Genomic DNA, 24,230 nt, shown 5'->3' on the forward strand with positions numbered 1-24,230 from the left:
ACCAAAATTTCTTAAGCCCACTTACAAACATGCACTGATACACAACTGCACTGGATATAAAATTAGTTGCATTATCACTTGTCCAAAAAAAACAAAAAAACCCCAACAACAACAAAAAAATAACAGCTGACATGAGCATGGTGAGGAGGTGGCGAGAAGTAACCTTCACTATGTACACTGGGACCCTGAAGCTCCTGCCACATTCAGGGGAGGAGATTAATTAAGATTCCCACTTACAGTGACCGCAGTTAATCATTCATGCTATACGCTTATGCTGCAGCCAAATCTATAAAGATTATTTAAAAAATTACACGTGTCCTATCCCCATGGTTCAGCCAAGTTGGAAAAACAAACCGCTCCTCTGTCGGGAACAAAGCATTCATTAAACTCCACTCTTTTCTATCATCGTTGTATTTGTATTTTATTTTATTTTATTCTATTGTATATAGTATTTCATTTTATTCTGTTCTATTGTGTACAGTTGTGTACAGTATCTTTATCTTATCTTATTCCAGTATTTTTCTAATTTTTCTATGTAACTTTGCACTATCTACTTTCTGCTGTAACAAAACAAATTTCCCTTGTGTGGAAGTAATAAAGGTTATCTTATCTTATCTTATCTTAGAATCCCATAACTGTCCTGAGAAAAGTCCTTCTTTATGTGTAAAATTCTCCTTATTCAGTCCCTAACAAATCCTCAAGACTAGAGGACATATTAGGACATATCTGTGGATGAGAAAGACTGTATGAGATCCATATGTGACACAATATTCTCTATGTTGATCCACCCTCTTATTCCCTCCACTTCTTTCTCTCGTTTCCTACCTCGTAGTCCAGCCTCTCTTCCAATTATCCAATTCACCCTAAAGCTGCTGGCTTCATACGTTTTGATCAGACAAGAGGTAGTTTGCTATCATATTAAGGATAGCAGTGTGACTTTTTATTGCATTCATTTTTCTAAACTGAAAGCATTGGAGATTAGTACACTTTGAGAGTCTGCCGTGTTGAAATATTTATACAAGCAGAGAATGAGATGGCTGCTTGGAGTGGTCACGTCAAGGTGAATTTGGCTTTTATCCATTTCTCCCTCTCTCTCTCTTTCTCTCTCTCTCTCTCTCTGTGCATGTGTGTGTGTGTGTGTGTGTGTGTGTATACACACTTGCAAACAAGGTGATGTGTGTCAGAGTGGCCAGTCTGTGAAAACTTCTGCTTCTGATTCAGTAGCAGAATTTAATAAAAGTGCACTAAGTAACATCAGTTTTGTTGGAGTTTAATTCCACATCTTAGTACAGTCCTCTTCCCCCCTCAAAGCTGGATTAGCAAACAGACAGGCAAAAGTGGGCTACTGCCTTGGAGCCCCACACCCTTAGGGGCCCCGAATCACAGGATCACTGCGTGAGCATTTGAAGTCTAAGTGACACTATATGTAACTTTAGAAAGAAGAAGTAAAACAATCCTCGTTGAGTAACAGAAAATTGAAATTCACAATCAATAAAACAATCTTTCTCACTTCGCTACACTCTGGGGCTTGATGCTCCAGTTTTGCTTACTCTGGTAGCTCATTGTGACTAACATTAGCTAACTTTAACACAGTCAGTATGTGCCAGTTACACAGCCTTTCCCTCATTGTCACTTGTTGTTGTAACAGTCATTGTTCAGCAAATATTGCATTACTTTAAATACTTCAAGTATGATATAACTCAAAAACAGATCCCATGCCAACAGTAGAACAAATGTATTCATTTGATTTATTGATATTAATATGATCTAGTTTAATTTCCCATCCAGGGAATGAAATTCCCTATAGTCACAGCTCATTAAATCACAGCAACAGAAGACGATGATGCAAGACAATGACATGATTAAAAGACTACATGTCAAATCTTAAAAGTTGCACTGATGTAGAAAACTGAAAATATTCTCATATATTCATAAAGACTAGAGTAGAATAGAATAGAATAGAATAGTCCTTGATTGTCACTGTACATGTACAGTGAAATTGTGGATGTTCCACACCAACTGTGCAGTAAACATAAATAATAAGACAACAGGAATACATAACAAACAAGAAAAATAGATGTAAAACAACAGAAAGGCAGACATTAAAAGGACAGGTAGCAAAGTGAATGTAGTGAATGCAGTACAAACAGATGTCACTCAAAAGAAAAAGTCTATTGTGAGATGCAGGGCTGTTTTCCATTGCATTTCTGCTTTAATTAACTTTTCCACTGTAGTGAAGTACAAAACTCATTTTTCTATAATCTTTCATTCATTGTGCTTCCACACAGGCTTTTGTGTGCTTAACCCATGAGAAAAGCTGGTGGAGGGAAACACATTTAAAGCCTTTTGTGATTTTTTATTTTATAGTCTTACATTGGTAAATGCCCGTGTTAGTAATGGACAAAGTTTTGTATAATAAAGTCATCTTCTGTACAATTAATCCCTGCGAGGCCAGCGAGGCCAAAAGGCTTCAGTATGCTCTCAATGCTGATCAAACCTTTTATCGACAAAGGGCAGCCAATGAGAGGAGAGTTGGCTTAAAGTGACGATGTCCTTAAAGAGAGAGGCGAGCTAAAATGGCTAGACCAAACCAGAGGCATATGGAACCAGGACAACAACACCATCCACAGCCCCCAAGAGTACCAAAGACCCAAGGTGACACATCTTGGCAACACCTGCAACATCCATCCAAGCAGGAGAAAGAGGGAGGCCCCAGATGGGGTGTCCACGGCCAAAGGGTGAGAGTCCCAGAGAACAATAGCAAATGGGCAGTCAACCTTACTAGAGGCCAGCCACCCTGGTACGAGTTGAGAACCAAAAAGGACCTGCATCTCAGGGAGGGGCAGAAGCGTCCAGCAGGGAGTGGTGACCATGTCCCACAGGGATGAAGGCTCAGCAAGCCCCAGACCCAGCCATGCACACATACACTCATACAGACCCTTTGCTCATTCACTCACTCTCATCCACCCACTAATGACAAACAGAGAGACATAAAAACACATGCACACACACTCACCCTCTACTTTCAAGGTGTCAGCAAGCAGATGTGCCCTGAACCAGCAGCAAAGTTGGAGCTTTATTGTTTGGGAGATGCTGCAGGGCTTCTGAAAAAGATAAATCCAGAGCCAAAATGTCTTTATCATTTAGTTTTGGTAGATTGATATTTTTAAGAAGGTACAGACATTAGTAAAAACATAGTATAAACATTTTTACATGAAATGCAGTGCACACAGGCTTTAAATGCAATGTAAACCATTCCTTAGCTTAACAGAATGCAATAATACGATATTCATGATCTGGTTTTTCATCCCCAGTATAATTGTTTTCTATGAGTTAGTGCTTCTCTTTATCATGACTCAAAATCATTGCATGGTGCAGAAGTGTTGGAGGCAATATGCGCATTGATCTAAACATGATAATGTCACATAGACTAAAAACCTCATTTTTTTTTCAAAGCAAATATAATCAGACAAAGAAGCCTAATTTATTCTAAATCTGTTCCCCACTCCCCTCGCCCTTTCTTTCCAGATCCCAGCTGACTTTACGGCGTCTCATCTTGTTTTTGTTTGCTGACACATCAGTAGTGGCAGCAGAAAGATAAGTGCGCATGTATGAGATATGAGAAGCCAAGAAGTGATGGGAACAGAGTGATCAGTAGTGAATACAGAGCAGTGTAATGGAGCAGAAACAGGAGGCTGAAAAGTGGTGGTGTGAAAGATAAAAAAGAGACAATTATTTTACAGAAAGAGAGAGATGTAAAGAGAAAGAGAGAGAGGATTACTGAGCCTCAAATGAAGGCCAGAGACACTAAAAGGACACACAGATCTTTTTTGCCTCAGGGAGTAACAGAGTTTATTACATTAACCAGCCTTTCTCATCTGCTGTCCGTTGTCTGCTCTGATCTAAACCTTTCTCATAATGAGTCTCTTCTGGTAAAAAAAACGTAGTCAGACATCATGTGCAATATTGAATACACAAAATCTGCATATTGATTGAAGACAACTAGCCCCTGATATTTAGGGAAAGTGATTTAATTACGTCTATAGAAAAGATAAGTGCGCTGAACCAATGTGGAACAGAAATTGCATTTCCTGTAAAATGCCCATCCATCCGAATAGCCGGAAACCAGACTAAAAGTCAGTACTTTAATATTTTTTGGGGTTTTTTGGGGTGTGTACAGTCAGAAGGGTGCACCTGTACCCGAAACCTGAAAGTACAGCCACTGGGTTCTGGATTACACCTGTATAGCTCACTAGTGGCTCGTTGAAATGTAAAAGGTCATGTATAAGGGGAATACGTGCCCAGCATTTTCCTATAAATCTTGCCAGCAGTAACTTCCAGCTAGCCTGACAATCCTTCTCAAATATCAACCCATTATTTCCTTATCTGATGCAAGAATACTCAAATATATGCAGAAGGTAGAAATACTGTGATAGCACTCTTTCATTCTTCCAATTCGTCCTCTATTTTGCCACATGCAAACACAGACATACACGACACACAAACAGGTTTCCGCAGGGACTTTTCTAACCTTTAAAACCATGTCCTTTCTGCTTTTGAACCCCATAATTGACAGCTTGATTAGGTCTTCTGCAGCCTCAGGCAGTGGCTTAAGGAATGGGCCTAATAAGTTAATGCCCTGTTTACTCCTCCCGAACTGTTTGCTGCCTCCTAAATCTGCTTTTTTAAATACCCAGAAAAGCTAGGTATAAAACAAAATTTTAATATGATACATGTTTACCGAGCAAAAAGACAAAGCGACAAAGATGGAGTCAGCAATAAAGTTTGGTTAGCTGAAGCTGATTGTCGCTGATAATGTCCATGGTTGAATTTGGATCAATTAGGGTCTGGCAGATGTGCAGAATCATGGTTGACCCCAGGGCCTAAAGAATACAATCCAATTTTCCTCAACAAATGTAATACCATTAGGCTGGATAAAAACAGACAAATCACTAGGGAGGAGTCTCTTAAAAACCAGAGAGGTGGATGAGACAGACAGAGACCGGGCAGTTGCTCAGAGACAATACCCAAAAAGGTTTGGAGACAGAGAAACCTAAACACTGGGAAACTGGTGGTTTTTAAAAGAAAGTCAAACTTTTCAGAAAATGAGAGCCTGAGAGGATAGAAAACATGTGAAGAAAAAAAAAAAACAACAATCCTCGAATGACCACTGAAAGGGATTCTGCCGTGGCCAGAATGCAAAGAAGAGAAACACAGTGAGTGCTTGAGTTTGGAGAATTTTACAGCTCTGGAGAAAAAGTTTCCACAAAACATTTTGGATTGAACTCCAGTTCAACTTTGGTTAAAGAGAAAGAAAATAAATAGAGGTGGAAAGAAAACCTGAGAGACTCTGTTCGCTGTTTCACTGAAGCTCATTACGATCTGTCGTTGGGGATGCGGATCTTCAGCAAAAACCTTCGCCTTCAGGACATAACCATCATGTATTTTACTGCCCTGGCTGCTCTAATGGTCATCTTGGTGGCTTCTTACCAGGCGCCCAACAATGCTGTTGAAGTGTCCAGCCTTAAACCGAACCCCTCTCGCCCTCTCCCACCTCTCCCCATGCCTTTCCGGGTGCCCCTTGATCCACGTGGGGAGCTCCAGCTGGCTTGGAATGTCAGCTACACCAACCAGGAGATTTATATGGAGCTGAGGGTTGCAGAGCTCAGACACGGGGTGGTCCTGGGGATGTCCGATCGGGGAGAGCTGACCAATGCTGACCTGTTGGTGCTGTGGGACTCTGGAACCCAGAGCTACTTTGGAGTAAGTAAACCCTAGATGTGTGTATTTTATCTTCATAAGACTCTGTAAAAAGGACTTTAATTTTAGTAGGTAAAAGAGTCTATCGTGATCCCTTTGCCAATTTTTATTGCAAGTTAGCTTGCCATATTCATAAATGCTCAGGGATTACACAGAAGTCCTTAAAGAGGTGAGATTTTCCTCTTTCTCAGAAATCATCTGCCTGTGGTCCTTGGAGTGTGAGATTGGTGTTTTTCCAGAAGGAGCCGGCGGATGGTGTGCTTCATGATCACATAGGCACAAAGGATGCAGGCGGTCTGCACTAATTGGAAATCACTCAAACAGCACTAATAGCTGAAATTCATCTGGGAATTATTAGCAGATATTAGCATATCAAAGTTGAATCCTGTGCTGATTAAGATGTGTATGTATATTACCTCATTTTCTTTTTGCCAGACTTGAGCCTTTAAACAAAATCCAACTTTTTCTCTAATACGCTGTCCTTAAAAATAATATACATAGCTATAAAAATGTTTGGATTTACACTTTCCCCCCTCTTTTAGTATTCCTAAAGAGTTTATGTGGAAATATTAACGAAAGCACCAGAATGTGTTTAGATTCTCATTCCTTCTCCTTTAGATTTTTTTCTTTAATATTTTATAATAGTAACATAAGAACAGAGTCTAAGTGGTGTCGGTGTCTAGCATTCCCACCTTTTAAAAGCATCTACAATCTACATGTAACACTCGCATCATTGTAAGTCTTTTCTTGTTCAATCGATTGCCTCCTGTCTGACTTTCTTTCTTCTCCAGTTCCATCGTTCTTCCCTCAGGAGGCCAAAATTACCCACAGAAGAAAGGTCACTGCTGTTCCACTGTCTCCCTCCCTCCCTCTCTTTCTTGCTCCCTCTCAGGCACATACTCACACACACACACGCACACACACACGTACATATATTCACACACTTTTCAGTGACTGGCTACTCAAGCTTGAACCATTTCTGTACAATCAGGAACTCAGAAACTCTGGACTTTCAATAGATTGATGAAAAAAAAATCTCTGCTATGATCTTCACAGCAGTGTGTATGGAAGATGAAATAAACACACAATAGAACTTAAAGCTAAAAGAAAGAAAACAATAAGACATTTAAAAAGCTAAAAAAAACATAATAAATAAGATTTCAAAGTCCACAGAACTCAAAACTTGTGGGTCCAGCAGTAGGACAGTTATGAACAGTTGTTAATGCAAAGCCATTTACAGCTGCTATATTAGATATAGTAACATTAAATAACATAAAACAAATGCAAGTAGCGGGAGTTTGGAAATTTTTTTCAAGAGTATTAAAGCAAATATAAACAATAAAAAAAATTTGATAATGGTCTGTACCAGATGACGATGTGTAAAGAGTCCTTGGTAATGATAAAACTACAGAGAATTATCAGTTTAGTCTCAATAGCTCTTCATCTGTATCAAGCCTGTCATTCTTTGGTTGTCTGTTCTGAAATGTTATCTTTTTTTTTGTTTACTCTCATTCCTTGTGTAGGATCATTCTCACCTGCACTTGGATGAAAGCTCTAAAATCCCACCTACCTGCTCAGGGGGAAAAGAGGATGTTAGAAAGAGTTGCCCACTACCTTGTGCACACACTGGAGCATTCAGCAGCTAAAAAAAAGCTAGCAAAAGTCTCAAGTCTTAATTTCTTTATATGACACTAGGGAAAAAAAACTCACAATCAACATTAATTTTACCCACTGCATTTACCAACATGTTTATTGTGTGACCCAGGACTGAAAGACCTCTATCATAACTTATACACTGATCTGTGCTTTTTCAGAGGGCAGGGACAAAAGATTCCTCCACTCATTCACACGCAGCGGAGATTCCTTTAAAAACAACAACAACAAATAAATAAATAAAAAGATTAGATAACACATAGACTGTGGCTTCAACACTTTTTAAAATAGTTGTATAACTCTGTGTCTCAGCCATCTGTAGAGCTCACAGCTTGTGAATTCCATACATGCATACATAGCACATATTGTTTAATGTGAACATTTCCCCCCTGATTTGTACATACTGTATGTTTTCAGAATTGCTGGCTTTAAAGTCTATGAAGTGTGTGCAGAACAGTTATATAAGAGCAACAGAGAGGGAGACGGAAATAAAGAAAGAGATCTTAGGTGCTATTCTGGCCAGGTATGAATGTGAGAAACATAACAGAAGTGGATAGAGCGAGCTGAGCTGCTGCAAAGCCCCCTGGCAGAGAAGTAGAATATCGTGTACACCAGGCTTGGATGGCTTTAAAACACAAACTGGCACACTTTCAATGATTTCTCTAACTGGATTATAATTACTTGCCAAACAACTCCAATATTTTTCTCCTAGATGTAACTTTTTCACCACTTAAGAAACAAGCAGCTACATGCTTTGCACACACCCGTAATTCTCCCGAAGTTTGTTCATTAATGGCAGAATAATGAAATTCCCCGAAAGAATGTAGCCTCAGTATGTCTTTTAAAATGAGAATGAGTTGTTTCCCTTAATTACTAGACTAACCCTCAGTTAAGAATAGGTTGCTCAGTGTTGACTCTAACTTATCGCTGTGTTCTCAAATGTTTTGCTTTGCTATTTGTTGCGTGTTATTCAAAACCTAACCAGACTTATTCTGTCTTCTCCTGCAGGATGCTTGGAGTGACAGCAAGGGTCATGTATCACTAGACAGCCAACAAGACTACGACCTGATTGAAGCCAAACAGAAAGCTGAAGGATATTACCTGCTCTTCAAAAGACCATTCAGTACCTGCGATCCCAGAGACTACGTCATAGAGGTGTGAAGAGTTTATATTCTTAGTGTATGTCACTGCTCTTTAAAGCTCTGGTACTCAGGAGAAACCTAGTAAGAGACTCTTTCTTTAGGTGGTTTATTTATGAATTTGATGGTGCAGTTTTTTTTTCCTTTTGCTTTCCTTTTTAAAACCAAAGATTATTAAAATATTGCTCACACTGTTGATTACAGTTTTCAGAAAGAGAGGCTGGCTATCGTCACGGCTATCCCACTAGAATGCAGTGAATAAATAAATGCATAAAACTCCCCAAAGCAACAATTTATCTTACAAACTGCTAAATCTGAACTGCTCCCCCACGTAAAGGTGAACGGAGGAAAAGGAGTGCGCGCCAGAAGTCATCAGATAAACTCAGTTAGGAAATTAGCAGGTAAGTTACCTATTACTGAAGAACCGCATAGTTATGGGTGTTGTTCAAACTGAAAAAACCTCCCAGTGGTTTTTAGCAAGCCCTCAAATTCTTAAGCAACACAAAACTGATTGCACATACTATAAAAGCATTTTAAATGACAAACAAGGTTTTAAAAAGGCAGTGAAGTCCTCATGTAAGCCAGGATATTTAATAGTCTGTAATTTGTAAATCTAAAAACCTTCCCGTTGGTTTTTGTCTCTTTTGACTGGCGCCTCTTCACATTGAAAGGAGATGTTGGCAATTCAGCAGACGTGTAATGTGTCATTTAAATTCAGACAAAGATGCATGCTGATGCTAATTTGCCGCTCATCACTTTATTTACTGTAAAACCTTGTTTGTCATATGTAGGCTAGAGGTATGCTAATTACCTCCTGTGATGGCTAGATACCATCTTGACCACATTGTAGGATTGGAGGAGAAAATTCCTCTCTGTGGAACAATGCCAGAAAAGAATAATTGATTCAATGAAATCTGTTTAACTCCCTGTCGAAACTTACTTGAAGACGGCCACGCTGTAAGAATAAATGCATTTTAAATATTGTTTAAAAGACAGCGCCTCTAAACTCTTCTATATATTTTTTAATCTATATGTGTCCCTTCTAAGGAGCACTCTAAACAAAAACAATTGAAATCCAGGAAGTGCTTTAAATATTCTTCAAATTAAGGGCGTTGTGCTGGCTTTTATTCCGAGAGCACACATTTTCTTTTTGTTTGTTTAATTGCCTTTATTGACTAAGTTGGAAAATTATTTACTGTAACTCCAGTACTGTAGTGTTTATCTTTTTGCTGTCTTTTTGATTTTTTGCCTCTAAATCACTTTGTATGGCAATAATCTGTATGACAAAGTGCTACACAGATCACGTCTGACTGAACTACAGCATGATTTTACTTGCTGGTTTTGGCCTCAAGCCAAAATAACAAGAAGGTGATGAAGAAGGAGGAAAAATCATGAGTGTCAGACAGAAAGTATTTGAGTTAGCGCATCAATGTAACACATTGTCTTTGCACTGTGCATGTTAATGAGACAGGGCCTATGTGCATGCGTCTGCACGTACCTGCACTTTTGCAGTATTTTCATTGCTGTGAACCTGATTAATTTAAGGTGTGAATATAAAACACTCTGAACATTATAATGATTATAGTTTCCATGGCACCACATTAGATTTTTAAGTCAGATGCACCAAAGCAAGGCTCATCACTATGACAACATAATGAAAAGTTTGCTGTGCTTGCCACAGAAGGCATTAAAGCCTAATAAAAATGAAGGGACGCTTAAGTAGAAATGCACATCATGGAGGTTCATATTCTCCTATTGTGGCCATTAAACACTCTTTCTTTTGTGATTGCTCTAATTTGTCAGGAGGGGACTGTGCACATCATCTACGGCTTCTTGGATAAACCACTTGCCTCACTGGATAAGCTGAACCTGTCCGAGATCCGCACCGGCGTACAGAGAGTCCTGATGTTGCGTCCCGACACGCCGCCACCTACCCTGCCTCCAGACGTACAAATGTTAGATGTAGTGGCACCAAATGTCATCATACCAAATCAAGAGACCACCTACTGGTGCTACATCCACAACCTGCCGGAAAATTTGGCCAAGAACCACATTGTTATGGTAAAAAAGAAAGAAAAAAAAGCTTCTAAAAACAGAAATATTCAGCGAAGAGTCTTTTTACACACAGCTGAGGGGGTGTTTCAGATGATTGTGCACAGGCAGCCGTTATTCTCCATGTCTACAAGCTAGATCAAACAAAATACCCAGCATGGCCACAAAGCAGATGTGTCAACACAAAAAATAACCCTTTTCACAGGCATTTTTAGTGATATAGATTACTAAGAAATCCTCGCCACATATGGGAACGTAATGCCTTTAATGTTACATGACAGCAGAAAGAAACAGATACATTTCAGCCTGTGACTTCCTGCCACAGCAGTATTGACATGTCTTGCAGCAATAAAAATACATATACGGTTTCTTTTTTTCTTTCAGTACGAGTCGGCGATAACTCCAGGGAACGAGGCCATCGTGCATCACATAGAAGTGTTTGAGTGTTCTCCGGATGTCCCTGCAGTTCCAGGGTACAGCGGCTCCTGTGATGACAAAATGAAGCCGAAAAACCTCAACTTTTGCCGACACGTGCTAGCTGCATGGGCTATGGGGGCTGAGGTATGATGGGAAATACTGACCTTCCTACTCCTGTCTGAATGACATTACCTTGCCTCAGTATGAAATACAAATAAGCTTAAATTCCTAACCCAAATGTCTTCAATTTGCAAAACAGATAAGCCACAAAGGGAAAATAATTAAAAAAAAGACTGACACCCACATAAACATTATTTTTAAAAAGTTTTTTTTTCAATACATATAGCAAGTGCTTAATTGAAACACAGAGTTGGGAAAGTTTTTGGTCCAATGCTTGTACCTATAATAGGAGATAAACAAAAACTCCTACGCAAGTGATATCCAAGCCTAGAATTGCCAGCATAAAATCTTGTATAGATGAGCCCACACGCAGCACATATCTATTAAGAGCTTGGAGACAGTCTGCATGTGGGATGCACACTCACACAGAAATATTCATGCTTACATGGAAGCACAAATATCGTCATAGGAGACACAAATTAAAACTGCAGTGAGGAGGTAAGGAGAAGGTGTCAGAAAAGTTGAAACAGGAATAACTTGGCTTACTGCAGCGAGCCGTTTATAGCAGTGCCACTTTTCTATCCTTTAACGCTGGCTCTTCCTATCATTGTGAGGCTGAATTCTCCAAGTGTTTGCTACTAGAGAACATGGGTTGGGATGGCTTTTTAAGAAGCAGAAAAATACAGATGCAACCCAAACAGTACTTAGATTCTTGTTGTTAGTGATTTGTTTTTCTTTTCAATCACAAAACTGCTACCTTATTCTGAGGCTTGCCTCCCCTCTACGAAAACTTGCTTGCCTTTTTTTTTTCTCATTGCTTTCACTTCCCTGTCCACAGTTTTTACCTTCAACAAATTCATTGCCAGCTGTAGAAGACAGCTGTTTTCAGAGCAAAGAAGTCAGTGTGGAACATTTAGCACCTAAAAAGTTTGAGGTTTGGTAGCGAACAAACCAAAGTTAAAAAGGAGTTCTGCTCAGAGCTCTGCTGTCCCCCATTGCCAAGGTCACACTGTACACCAAGTGCCGTAGGCAGCTGAAGACACACAGTGATGAGGAACAGGAAGACGAACTATAGTGGAGGACTAAGTCCCTGCATAAGATGTACCACTGACTGAAGTGACTGACATTAAAAAAATCCTGCTAGTGGCTACAAAATGTCGACCTAAAGGACAGTACAGAGCTCTGATTATACCAGCACAAGAACAGGCCCTAAGGACCACATCCATAGAGACAGGAGTCTGCCACACACTGCGCATAGATGTCCCAGAGTCTATTCACCACATAGTAGCAGGATGTAAGATGCTTACACGGAGGCACGAGTAAGTGGCTGGCATTGTGTACAGGAACATCAATGGGAGGCACCACCAAAGGTGGCTGAGAACAACAGGGCTAAGGTCCTGTGGGACTCTGATTTCCAGACAGACAAGCAGCTTCTGGCCAATCAACCAGACATTGTGGTGATTGTCAAGGATTGTACTTGTGGCAGTCCTGGTGCACAGCCCCATCAGAAGGAAGAAGTACGAGAAAATAGAAAAGCACCAGGTGTTTGCGAGGTGCAGCCGATCAGAAAAAAAGGGAGCTTTAAGAGATGGGGCCCCCAACCCAAGGAGAGCTAAACTGTCTGGTTTCAGACAGCAGACGAACTAAAGGGGATGATGTAAGGTCCAGTATATGATAAATAAGGACTAAACTATGAATCCCACAAACACCAAGTATAAAAATACAGAGTTACAAATGAACGTAAATCAGCATCTTTAATGCCATTAAGCTTTTCATTCATCTTTAATTATTATGTAGTGAAATCTAATAATAATTATAACATTTAGAAGTTTTCTTTGTGGCATCTGGTTGCAGAGTTTTGGAGTCATGTCCTTATTACCTCTGAAAGTCACTAAAAGATTGCATAGCAGTGATAAAACATCATCATATCGCCAGTTTGTTTTATTTTTAACCAGGTTCCACGATTTTTGTCGTTTTCTTTGGGAGATTTACATTTTTGAAAGGACCTCTCATAAACAGGAGAGGTGACGCTTGTTATGAAGTAGTCAGCTACATAGTCAGTCGGTCATCTATCAGCTATTAATCTACCATACTTTGGTAGCCTACTGCTGGCCACAAGAAGCAAAGCAGACAAGGAATGGTGAGGCTGTCAACATATTTGTCTGCACTACTCCCCACTGTATCACAGGCAGCCTGGCCCCTCTCCGATTGGATTATCTGCCAGCTAAACAAAAACAAGCAGGATGCCTTCTGTGAGCTGTGAGCTGTGGAGACAAGATTAGGTGGGAAATATTCAGGCCTCTTTCATCACCTCTTAATAGTGTTGTTTCATTCTCCTCGGCACCGCATCAGAAGGGAAACGTGGCCATGCAAAACAAGAGAAAAAGAGAAAAATAGAGTGAAGGAAGTTCTGAAGTGAAGAAAATCAATAATGAATGATCCTATCAGAATGCAAAAAGGGAGAATAGCACCGAAGAAAAAGGTGCGTTTGTGTGCAAGGGACATGTTTCAGAGGATTTAATGTTATGACATGAGAGCAAGATTAAAGCTTAACGTGGATTTCTCTATGTAATCGATGAAGGCAGTGGCTCTGATATGATCCCGAAGAATACAGCCTTTTTTGTTTGTAGTATTTTTTTTTCTTTTTTGTAAAAAAATATTTCTTTTTCTATAAGAAAAATATAGATATACATGATTTAAGTCATAATTATACATGACATGACAAAAAAAATTCTCAGTTGTCAGTAATAACCTGTGCTAAGTAAATTAATTTACAGATTTAAACTATGTACTTGGTTGTGCATAGGTATCCCTGTTTCTTTACGGGCTTCAGCAAGAATTCTATTGAGCAGGACAAGGAGAGCTTGCTTTGACGAAGCGATCACATGTTCAGAGAACAGAAGAATGATGCTTATGGATAGATGGAACAATATATTGCAAGCATATAAAAAATTATTAAAGGAAACCTGAAAATGTTTTTGCCGTGTTGTATGATATGTGAAAAAAACCTGTGATATGATCTTAAAAAAAACAAATCATACATATGTGTGTATTTGTGTGCATTTATGTGTATTTGCAGGCTTTCTACTATCCCCCTGATGCAGGCTTGGCTATGGGTGGACCAGGTTCCTCAAGATTCCTCCGTCTGGAGGTCCATTACCACAACCCTCTCCTTATATCCGGTACATACAGTATATATGTGAACATACAAACTTCAGGCGCATGCCTCTAAGAATGTTTTTCACTTTCTTTGACACACACACACACACACACACACACACACACACGCAGCAGCAGCAGCAGCAGCAGGACTCTCTGTGCAGTATCTCTCTCCAAGATCCACAGAGTTGTCTTGAACTCTGTCAGTGCAGACCCCCTTTGTCTTCCTTATCCCAATCAAACCTTGAAATACACAGATATCTTCCAAGTATTTCTTACTTTTTCAGCCCTGGCTCTTATAATACAGTATTTCTGCGATTTAAAATGATTTAGAAACCACAGGTCTTCAATAACAGGAAACAAGGAAGCGAGGGGTGGAGGATGACATTCAACAAAGGTCCCCAGCTGGACCCCTGGACCAAGAGGGTTCCTCTTGAATTATTAAATTAATTTCAGAAATATCACCAAGATCACCTTTTAATATCTTATGCTAACAAATTGCACATAGCAAGCGTTTTAGAGGTTGTTACACTGTGTTGTCTAAACAGTTGACAGAAAATAGGAGGAGTCATATTTACCTGGGCCAAACATACATACTACATATTACAGTATATAATTACATATTAACTAGACCTTACCTTATAATCCTCTTTTTATGTTTCTGTTAATCTCCTTCCAAGATCTGTTGCTGTAGCACACAAACAGCACCTGAAATAAATTCCTTATGTGTATTCTTAGTCTGGTATAATACAAGACTATTCTGGCTATCAAATGTTTTAAAATGATCTAAAAGTAAGTAGTTAACTTAAGATATGCTAAATGTGTTCTAATATTTTAATATTCTTCACGCAGGCCGGCGTGACTCATCAGGGATACGACTGTATTACACCCCGAGCCTGAGGCGCTACGATGCAGGGATCATGGAGCTGGGCCTCGTTTACACTCCTGTAATGGCTATCCCACCTAAACAACACACCTTTTACCTCAGTGGATACTGCACCTCCAAGTGTACCCAAACAGTATGTACAGATTTACTTCATTATTTATAGTTAAAATGCTGGGGGGGATATTTTGGCTGACATGTCTTTCTTTTCCCAAGTTTTTTCTCTTTGTCTCTATGGTAAAAAAAAAGTTTTAGTTGGAGCTTGACTCTTTCTCTGTCTACCCAGGCTTTGCCTTCAGGTGGAATCTATGTATTTGCTTCCCAGCTGCACACCCACTTGGCGGGGCGTGGGGTGAGGACGATTTTGGTGAGGGGAGGCAAAGAGCTGGAGGTGGTACAGGAAGACCAGCATTTCAGTACGCACTACCAGGTGGGAGATAGCAGGGCTCTGTTTACGCAGAGGAACTCCACCTTTGCACACTGTGTCTAAAATTAGACTGGGTTAAGGTGGCCTTTATTTTAGATCTCAAAGAGATGTGTGTTTCAAAGCTTATTCACAACAAATATTTGGTAAATTAAACCAGAGTCTTTTTCTACCCTTTTACTACTTTCTCCAACATTAAAAAAAAAAAAAAAAGAAGCTGTTTTACTGCCGTAAAGTCTGATTGGACTGCGGTAAAGTGACCCGTGTACACTATACACAGGCCATAAGATACACAGACAAGCTAGAGAGGCGAAAAACAGCTAAAAATGCAAATAAATACGCGATCATGCATGTTGTTAATGATGTACACAAAGTGTTTGTGAGTCAATCAGAGTACTTCTTCATCATTTACTTACTAATTTCCTGTGGTTAATGCTGAGTAATTTAATAATGTTCTGTTAAAATAGGAATAAATCACATACTTTTACAGTATATTTTCACTGGCTGGTTAATAACATGTTGGGTTTAATATTAAAAAGCACTTGGGACACATTGGATGGCACAGTGGTGTACAAATTAGCACTCCTGTCTCTCAGCAAGTCTCAGTTCCAACTTACTGATCAGCTGAAATCTTTCAGTATAAAAGTACTGCACATCATCCCTGTGCCTGCTCCACCCACAGTCCAAAATATGAAGGTTGGGTTAACTGGCGATTCTAAATTGGCTGTAGGCATCCGGTAGCTTTTTATTTTTGGGGAGCAAAGGCTCAACAAGTTTTGACATGTGCTTTAGAAAAACTATTTCAAAATAGAGTCAATATGTAACTGAAAAAGATTCTTATTCTTAAAAAACAAAAAAGCGTATCTAGTGATGAAGGTCAGAAGTCACTCCTGTCCAAAAAACAGGAGCAAAAGAGAAGCTCACACTTAGAACACTTAACATTTTTATACATCTAAAGACCATCAGCAACCTTGTATAAGCACTGACATCAGTATTGACGTCACTAGATAGTGATATAGTCTTCAGCTTCAGCAGCATCCTGGTTTTGAATAGTTCCCTTTACAGGAGCTTTGCAGCAGCAAAGAGACACAGTTTGTCTCCATTTCAGGCTTTATATTAGAGAAAAGCATTGATGAATGAGTGAAGGTGCAGTTCAGGTAATAGATGGATGACTTATATAATGCCTTATATGCAAAAACCTATCAACTAAACATCTAATCAGTTGTCGACATCTGCTGTGTTTTATTTATGCACACTATCCTGAGGCAAATACACACACACAGCTGGACACAGACTCTCAAATAAAATGCCCAGCTGCTGCTGATGTCCGATTAAGTTTCACCTGCAGCCTTATTGAGCAATAAGAACCGCATCAAACCAGTCTCAGCCAAGCTAATAGACCTTTTAACAGAGAAAGCTAATAACTGTGAAAGGTGCCTCCAAGGAAAGCAGCCACTGGTTTTTCTTACTGCATTTGTGCTGTACACAGAGTATCCAGTTATACCTAAAATTAAGATGCTATGCAGAGTACTGCATTTTGCAGTGGTAAATGTGAACTCTTTTATCAATACATACATCCATGCATGCATCCATCCATCCAGGGGACTATCCTACGCCTGTCATAGGTTGAACAGCAGGCTGCTTTTTAGCTTATAGCACCAATCTATTGTTGGGCTAACACATAGAGACAAACACCCATTCACCATCACATCATCACTTACAGCCCAGAAGCTTCTTAAACCCAGAAGCTTCTTGCAGGACTTATTATTCATTTTGAAAAACTCTATTTTTGTCTTTCTTTTTGTCTTTGTTTTCATACAGACAATCCGAGTTCTTAGGAAAATGGTGAACATTTTGCCTGTAAGTATCCAATAAATGGCTGTATTTTCAACAGAAATTACAAAAGGCAATAACATGTTTTTGTTTACTTCACGACAGTGCTTGTTCTAAGAATAGATTGCGATTACTGTCTTCCAAAATTGTTTTTTTTAATGCTAGAGCCCTGTAGATATGATTTCCCCTTCGCCTATGAAGTTTTTAATTAGAGTAGCTTACTACTGTAGAAAAGCGTGTAAACAGAAGTGCAACAGGAAGAGGCTGCTTGGCCCATCTCTTGGGAATAGCAGCAGCAGAGCTCTGACTGGACACTGTATCTCTTACATGAATGATTTTCTGGCAGTAATCTTAAAGTATCATCAGTGTTGTTTGCTAAATATAAAATGTGGTGGAATGTCTTCATATCTGTGCTTAATCCCACAGGGTGACGTACTTATAACAAAGTGTACTTATAACACAGAAGATAGGAGCAAGCCTACAGTGGTGAGCAGCGCACTCTGAATATATAAAAACTCTTTTCTTGTTGCTGGATTTCACCCTGATCATTGTGAATAACAGAAGGATAACCATGAGCAGCTTCTTTAATCTCCTTCCATCTTTCTCCTTCAAAACTCAACATATTTCTTTTGTTCTCGCTGTCTTGGCAACCCTGTATCTGCTCTGTGTACTATATTTTCACTGTCTGAAATATCTTTGTCTCCTCAGGGTGGTTTTGGCATCATGGAGGAAATGTGTGTCAACTACATTCACTACTACCCCCGTACCCAGCTGGAGCTCTGCAAGAGCCACGTTGACCAAGGATACCTGCAGAAATATTTTAACTTCATTAACAGGTAGTGCAGGCACACAACATTTCCCGCTCCCTAAAACGATTAGCTACTCTTTCTCCTTTCCCTCTTCCTCTCACATGTGACTAAGCCATTTTTTTTCTCAGCATTCATCTCCTCCTGGGGATGCGTGGTGATTACATTGTCCAAAAGTAAAACTGTGTCCTGATAACTCAGATTCCTAATCCTTTCTCAATCTCACTCTACCTCCTTCTTTTATTGACTTTCCTTCAAATCTTTCTTCCCCCTCTCCATCCTACCCTCCTTCCCTGCAGGTTCCATGGAAATGACCAGTGTGTGTGTGGTGAGGTTAGTGTGACGGAGCAGTTTTCTCAACTAGAGTGGGATGAATTCACCGGAGAAGTGCTGGACTCGCTTTATAACACAGCCCCCATCTCGATGCACTGCAATCAGTCGACTGCACGCCTCTTTCCTGTAAGTCCCCAGTCACGCACACATACACCCGCTACAATAGACTGCCAAGCCACCAATTAGGCCAGTTCAAAAGAAGACATCAGTGGGACAGTGAGTCAGAGCAGCTGAACAGACAGCTTGTTAACTTGTAAAATCAACTCAGATGCACACAAGCTGTTTGGATCAGAGAGAATAAATCAATTACAGACTGTGAAGAAGCCTCGATCAAGGTTTTCTGTCAGAAATTTTGCTTTAGTCTTTAAGTTTAACTTAACTTGTGCAGTTAGTGAAAAGCAGGTACATATACCATACTGCAGCGTTTCGGTGGATACACGAACAGAGCATGACTAAGACAAGTAAAGGATAAACGGATTTTAGGTGATCTAGGTTTGGAAACAGCACATAATTTATAATTCAGGCCAAATACGTCACATAAAAATCCAGATTAAAATCAGGACTGCTTATGAAAGAAACCCACAAGGTACACAGCTACAGTTCTGAATCAGCTAAATGTACAGAGAATCTGTCTGCTGTGAGGATTTGTTTAGTTAATCCATTAAGGCCAAAGCTGTTGATTGAATTTTTTTACCTGAAAAATCCCCACATTTTGTCAGTAGCATCCGCAAAACTTTCACATCAAAATGAAAAGCTTGTGCTCTATGAAAGTCACTTGCCTGTGATCCAGAAAAAAATGTGTCAATAACACAGACACTCTACATCTGATGTTCTCAAATTATATTGTATATTCTCATAGCAGTAGTCAGTAGCCCCGTCAGCGAAAATACTGTGGTTAGTATGGTTATATATTATGGTTATAATGTGGTTATATACATACATATATGTATATATATATATACATACATGTATGTATATATATATATACACATACATATATATATATATATATATACACATGTATGTATATATATATATATGTATGTATATATATATATATATACACATGTATGTATATATATATATATACATACATGTATATATATATATATATATATATATATACACACATGTATGTATATATATATATATATATTTTTTTTTTTTTTTTTTTTTTTTTTTTCAGGGAATCCGTAATGAGTGAAATTAACCCAGTAATTCAACAATTGCACTTATAGTCAGGCTCACGGTTTTAGTATTTGAGCTGCCAGCACTCTGTATGGCAGAGTACATACAGCAGATGTTGTTTGGCACTTGAAAACTTTGCAAGAGATAATGAGCAGTGGAGCCAATTTAGGGATGAGCTCATGCAAAATATCCAAGTTTTGTTTTTAACAAAACATGAATCAAACATGTGAAGCTCAACAAAGAAAAACCAAAGCTCAACAGCAGGCTCTACCTGCTTTAAGCACTGTGCAAGGCATTGCATACAGAACACAAATTACTCTTTAAACTTGGCATACTTGTTGCTGGTCTGAGTATTTCAGGAACTGCCAACCTACTGGGATTTTCCAACACAACCATCACTAAGGTTTACAGAAAATTGTATGGCTGAGATGACCACTTGTTAAACACTTACAAAAAAGACATGCAAAAGAGCATCTCTGAACACACGGCACACTGAATCTTGAAACAGGCGAGCTACTGTAAAGCACAAAATTGAGGCTGCAGTTCATTCAGGCTCACCATAAGTGGACAAAAGAAGATTGGAAACATGTTGCTTGGCCTGACAGGTCTCAATTTCTGCTGATACAAACATGAAAACATGGATCCATTCTGCCTTGTATCAGTGGTTCAGGCTGGTAGTAGTCTAATGGTGTGGGGGATGTTTTCTTGGCACACTTTGGGCCCTTTTGTACCAACTGGGCATCATTTAAATGCAACAGCTGAGTATTTCTGCTGACCATGGCCTTCTCTTGTGACCCGATAATAGCAAGATGTAGTTAAAGGCCACTGAACATATTTAAATGTATCAGAGTCACACCAGCTTCTTTTTCTGAAAAGTAGTAGTACATAGTCACAGTGTTTCCTGTAAATCACAGGTGTCGAACTCCAGGCCTTGAGGGCCGGCGTCCTGCAGGTTTTAGATGTGTCCTTGATCCAACACAGCTGATTCAAATGGCTAAATTACCTCCTCAACATGTCTTGAAGTTCTCCAGATTCCTGGTAATGAACTAATCATTTGATTCAGGTGTGTTGACCCAGGGTGAGATCTAAAACCTGCAGGACACCGGCACTCGAGGCCTGGAGTTCGACACACCTGCTGTAAATGGTCACTGTGCATTTGTAAACTGTTTAGCTCAGGGGTAGGCAACTCCAGGCCTCGAGTGCCGGTGTCCTGCAGGTTTTAGATCTCACCCTGGGTCAACACACCTGAATTAAATGATTAGTTCATTACCAAGCCTCTGGAGAACTTCAAGACATGTTGAGGAGTCATTTAGCCCTTTAAATCAGCTGTGATGGATCATGGACACATCTAAAACCTCCAGGACACCGGCCCTCGAGGCCTGGAGTTGCCTACCCCCGGTTTAGCTTAACAGTATTTAGCATTTTCAGTCTTAAAGCTATGTCCCAAAGCTTCATGTGCATTTCATAATTTTGTGAATTTGAGGAATGTGTGACAGTGGCGGCAATGTTAATACTTCAATAAAATCTGTCTAAACCGTCTGGCTATTATTTTAAAGCACCCAGAACTAAATAATACATTTGATTTTAAGAACATATCATGTGTGTTTCCAGGGTGACTGGGACAAACAGCCCATACCAGCGGTGACCTCAGTCCTTGAAAAACCTCAGTACACCTGTAAGCGAGGCACGCTTCGCACCAACTGATGCCTTACACCTTCAATGTGAGCAGCAGGGGGTTCGCAGGATGTTTCAGCCCGAGGAAAAGGGAGACCTCAAGAGTGGAAACCCAAACAAGCTCCCACAATTTTATTCAGTTTGCCTTGGTTTTTATGTGTTTGTTATCTACTTGCTGTAACTATATACTTATATAAATTCCTGCAGTCTGTGTTATCGTTAGTACATATAAATTCTGTTAGTAACAATCACATTTCCCCCCCCCATTGAAACCATTTAAAACTCTACAAATTGGGAATGGCAGGTATCAAACTAAATTAAAATAATGCTGGCAGTTTTTTTGTAGCTGTTATCAACAGACATGTTACGTTTGTGCAGAGACATAACATATCTGCATGTTTGTTCCCTGTGATCCTGTTGACCAACTCAAAACATTTGGGCAGGAAACATGATGTCATTTGGTGAATAATTACAATCTGTACTAAACACAGCATAATAAGTGACTTGAGTGTTATTCAAAGGCAAGAAATTAAATAAAAATAATTAAAAATAAACACATTTTTATCGTTTCCTTAGTTAAAGTAAATGGATGGATGAATAATGAATGTCACAAACTGTTGAATGTTAAATAGACATTTATTAATACACAAATCGCTTTGGACAGAAGAAATGAATGAGGGTTAACATTTGCTTTATAATTTGACTGGCCGCCACATCTTTCCACCTCTCATTTTTTATTAATTTTAAACTGGTCAAGTTTTTCTCTCTAAGCATTAATAATAAACGCACAGTTCAAATGTACATCCAAACATCCAATAACAAGATCAATTTTAACAACAAGCCAGTTTTCCATCGAGAGGTTTTCAGTGTTTAATCATATTACAGGAAGAAGAAGCTAAAAAACAAACAAAAGAAACAGAAACTCTACCTACAATGTGATAAAAGAGCTGCAGTGTTTTATCAGCATGTTTCAAATTTCCCACATAAATCTCGTTATTAACCTAGACTGCTCCTGAGAACAACCATTGCAATGATTAATGGCCTTGTGAGCAGAATCGATGAATCATTCCACATTAGTAAACATTTCGTGCTGAACCGGTTTCAACAAACAGCGGCGGGAGAAGCAGGAAACACACATACAAATGCCTTCCATTATTTAGACACCTTTTTCTGAGCTGTTCACAGTGTGTGTGCTGGACTCGAAGTGTATTCGTGTAAGTTATAAGACAATGTTTTGTTTACTCTGAGTGTCAAACCAGGGGTCCGTTCTTCGTACCTCGCTTACTACATCCAAGATCAAATCATCGCGCTAACTTTGAGCTCGCTATTCCGGTTCTCCGAACACACCTGTTGTTGACGATTAGTATAGCTGGATGAAGTAATGTGAGATCACTGGGTGGCTTAACAGGGGCTACGCATCGATAGTAGAAACATTGATCGGCAACCCTTTGATTGGTCGGCGAAAATGTCGAAGGAGCGCGCTCAGTATTTTTCGGCAGCAGAGCAAGAACTCTTGATTGAGGGATTTCAGGAGTTTCAGAGTTTAATTAAAACGCAAGGGAACACTGCAAAGCAGTGGCGGCTCCTGAAAAAAAATCTCAGGGGGGGCAATTTTTATGATATCGACTAAAATGACCCATTTAATGAGTACATCAAACAACACAATTTTAATTTGTTGCTAGGTGATTAACTCATACAGTGATACCTCATGCCCACTAGATGGCAACACACAACAGAAAGCTTTCCTCTAGCTACATAAGTTACAGGTAGAAAGCGAAAGAAATTAGCATCCAGTAGCCTTTAAGCAAAAATGAATGTGTCCACTTACTCATTACTTAGGCTACATCAATCCAATGTGTGTGTAATCAAGCAACAATATAAAGCCGGCTGCATCATATAAATCAATATGCACAGCCTGTCAGCCACGACTTGCGCTGGAACCAACTCCGACAAAAAGTCCTGTTGTATGCTTTTGACTTCTCCTTCGTTGCCTGGGTTAGTTGAATTTCGGGCTTGTCAGGTCCCAACTCTTTAACTTGCAGTTTTTCTGCCATTGTCCTTCTGGCAAAAGGGTAGGTTAGAAGCGATCTAACCGAATTTGGGGGAGGCTGTGCCTCAACCGTTAACAATACCGCTGCCATCGTCTCTCTCTGACCTTATAGCTCACTTAGGCTACTGACTGAGGTAAAATTCTAGAACAGCAAATCTTCGCGCGTTTTCTGCAGGGGCGCAATTTTAAGCGCCCCCAAACCATTTAATTCAGCGACGCTGATAGGTCAAATATTTATTATTTTCCCCTGGCAACCATTTAATGATAGGCTATTTCGCTGCATATCAAGGGCGCTTTGACGAGCGCCCCAGAAGAAGAAAAACACCGTTTGTTGGTTGAACTTTAATGAGTCAGCTGGTGAAAATGTTAAAATACGCCTGGCTGTATATGGGCACACACATAGTAAAACTATCATTGATGAATTTTTTAAAAATATATATTTTTACTCCTCCACATTTGGGGGGGGCGGAGCCCGAGCGCCCCCTATGGGCCAGCCGCCACTGCTGCAAAGGCTGCAAAAGCAAGGAGAGAGGACTGGCAGAAAGTTGCTGACAAATTAAACTCGTAAGTAATTTAATAATAATAATAATAATAATAATAATAATGGATTGGATTTATATAGCGCTTTTCAAGGCACCCAAAGCGCTTTACAATGCCACTATTCATTCACTCTCGCATTCACACACTGGTGGAGGCAAGCTAGGGTTGTAGCCACAGCTGCCCTGGGGCAGACTGACAG

General features: G+C 39.6%; 1 protein-coding gene and 1 long non-coding RNA gene across 2 annotated transcripts in view; both read left to right on the forward strand.

The window, feature by feature from the left end:
* LOC120714343 overlaps nucleotides 1-24,230 on the forward strand; it is an 873,031-nt gene that overhangs the window by 282,492 nt on the left and 566,309 nt on the right. The window lies entirely within an intron of this gene.
* Nucleotides 4,896-22,231, forward strand: dbh (dopamine beta-hydroxylase (dopamine beta-monooxygenase)). Its single transcript, XM_040000476.1, has 12 exons — nucleotides 4,896-5,763; nucleotides 8,422-8,568; nucleotides 10,356-10,613; nucleotides 10,989-11,165; nucleotides 14,221-14,323; nucleotides 15,153-15,319; nucleotides 15,470-15,613; nucleotides 17,429-17,467; nucleotides 17,867-17,926; nucleotides 18,149-18,276; nucleotides 18,546-18,705; nucleotides 21,379-22,231. Exons 1-12 carry the CDS (start codon nucleotides 5,395-5,397, stop codon nucleotides 21,469-21,471), a joined length of 1,845 nt encoding a protein of 614 aa, XP_039856410.1. The 5' UTR covers nucleotides 4,896-5,394; the 3' UTR covers nucleotides 21,472-22,231.

Source organism: Simochromis diagramma, unplaced genomic scaffold (assembly GCF_900408965.1).
Source record: "Simochromis diagramma unplaced genomic scaffold, fSimDia1.1 OVJJ01000596.1, whole genome shotgun sequence".
NCBI lineage: Eukaryota > Metazoa > Chordata > Actinopteri > Cichliformes > Cichlidae > Simochromis > Simochromis diagramma.